At 51.0% G+C, this 2,069-nt stretch overlaps 1 protein-coding gene across 1 annotated transcript in view; it reads right to left on the bottom strand.

Annotated features, from left to right (window-relative positions):
• The window catches only part of LOC104619479 (extracellular calcium-sensing receptor-like), a gene marked incomplete at its 5' end in the record, with an annotated part of 8,244 nt that overhangs the window by 422 nt on the left and 5,753 nt on the right, over nucleotides 1-2,069 (bottom strand). Inside the window, 2 exon segments of the mRNA XM_010285369.1 lie at nucleotides 1-17; nucleotides 19-1,087. The exon segment at nucleotides 1-17 is cut by the window's left edge and continues 422 nt beyond it. Coding sequence (XP_010283671.1) covers nucleotides 1-17; nucleotides 19-1,087 — 1,086 coding nt within the window.

Raw genomic sequence — 2,069 nt, 5'->3', positions numbered from 1 at the left:
CCCCCGCGCCCTGCCCGCCGCTGCCGCTCGGCAGAGGCGGGTAGAGGGAAGGGGTCTTCGTGGTTGCTCTTGCTGCTGATGGAGGAGGAAGGGGTGGAGCCAGTAGAGCCCCCCAGGCTGTTGGAGCGCTTGCGTGACACATTGCTCCGTCTCAGTGTGGCCCTGGCAGCCACCTTGAAAGCATGTGCGGCTGTGCTGCAGCGCACCTCCTCAATTGTGTTGCGGGAGGGCTTGAAGAGGATGATGTAGACTTTGTTGAAGAAGATGCAGGCCAGGAGCCCAAAGCTGGCAGCCAGTATTGCAATCACCTCCACGGCAGAGACAAACTTGCCATATGTGCTGGCGTAAGCAGGGATGAAGGAGATCCAGACGATGAAGAAGATCAGCATGCTAAAGGTGATGAACTTGGCCTCATTAAAGTTCTCAGGCAGCTTTCGAGACTTGAAGGCGAAGAAGAAGCAGATAGCTGCCAGGAGGCAGGTGTAGCCAATGAGGAAGCCGAGGGCCATCAGGGAGCCTTCATGGCAGGTGATGAAGATAATCTCATCCTCCAGTTCATGGTTTCGGTAACTGGATGGTGGGGCTGTGTAAAGCCAAATCACACAGATGACAATCTGCACGAATGTACACAAGAAGACCAGGAGGAACTGGAGGTTGAGGCCCCACCACTTTCGGTGGAGGCTTGTGGGGATCTTTGCCTCAAAGACAAGCAGGACACGGTTGGTTTTCACCAGGATGCAGGAGATGCAGAGGACAAAGCTGATGCCGAAAGCTGGCTGCCGCAGACGGCAAGTCCAGTTCTGGGGCTCGCCAATGAAGAACAACGAGCTGGAGAAGCAGCAGAGCAAGGAGAAGAGGAGGAGGTAGGACAGCTCCCGGTTTGTGGCCTTGACGATGGGTGTGTTACGAAATTTGGTGAAGACTCCCAGGACAAAAGAAGTCAGGAAAATTCCCAGCACAGCAAAGAGAGTCAGAGCTATCCCAAAGGGCTCCGTCCAGGACAGGAACTCTATCTGCTTGGGGATGCAGGACGTGTGGTTCTCATTGGACCAGTAATCCTCAGGGCACTTGTCACAGGCACTTGCATCTAAAAAATAAGCGACAGGGAGAGAGAAGGTTTGAGAGGAATGAGAGGCTGAAATGTGGGATGACATACATGGCAGCTATGCACTGGCCTTCACCTTAAATACACGGGATGTTCCCTTCCAGTATCTGCAGGTTGCCACAATATGTTGGTGTCTCAGAGTATTTTACACTGAAACAACCAGCCTCGGATGGGCTATATAGCAAAACACAAAGCTTAGTTCCAGCTTAAAAAAAAGTCCTGCCCATGCACTTGTGTTTTTGGAATCCATTTCTTGGCAAAACTTTGCAAACTTTGATTGCTATTGGCTGTTACACAGGCTCTGTCCCTCCCTCCTTCTTTTTCTTTCATTTTTATCATCTGCTTCTGTCTGTCTTCGTACCTCATACACTTTTATCATCATTTGAAACATCCTGCCTGTCTCTATTACAGAGAAAATGAAAAACGTGCCTGCCTCCTTAAGTGCTTCGAGAGCCTATTTCATATTCCATGGAGGTGAGTCTCAGAAGTGTTTAAATTGCTGTTCCCTGAAGGCAGGCAATGCCCTTGACTCCCATCACACTCTCATTTCACGTTTGAACGTTCAGAGCAAGATGTGTCTTAATGATATCACTCTCCCCACACCCAGCAAAGCGTCCCACTGGTACTTGCAAAGGAGAAATTGATGCCTCCATCTCTACATGAAACCAGTTGTGCCTGCTGGGATGGCAACATATGTCTCCAACGGCTGCTAGGATCAAAAGGCAAGGACCCGCTGCTTCGGATCTTGTGCACCAGTGGGGAGGGTCATGACTCCCTTGATGGCAGTGGAAAGGGGTTGAGAGCAGTGAGTTGGAAGTCACAGCCTTCGGGATCCCAGTGGCATAGCAACGGGCTGCAGTGAGTTCTGAGAACAAACATTCGGAAACCTCCTTTAGCAGCAACCTCTCTCTGATCTTTGCACCTGAGCATGGACAGAGACTCAGAGCATAGCTCCCAGAGCAGA

This window comes from Phaethon lepturus, unplaced genomic scaffold (genome assembly GCF_000687285.1).
Source record: "Phaethon lepturus isolate BGI_N335 unplaced genomic scaffold, ASM68728v1 scaffold10764, whole genome shotgun sequence".
Taxonomy (NCBI): Eukaryota; Metazoa; Chordata; class Aves; order Phaethontiformes; family Phaethontidae; genus Phaethon; species Phaethon lepturus.
The sequence above is the reverse complement of the archived record's forward strand: the minus strand, read 5'-3'. Positions and strand labels throughout refer to the sequence as shown.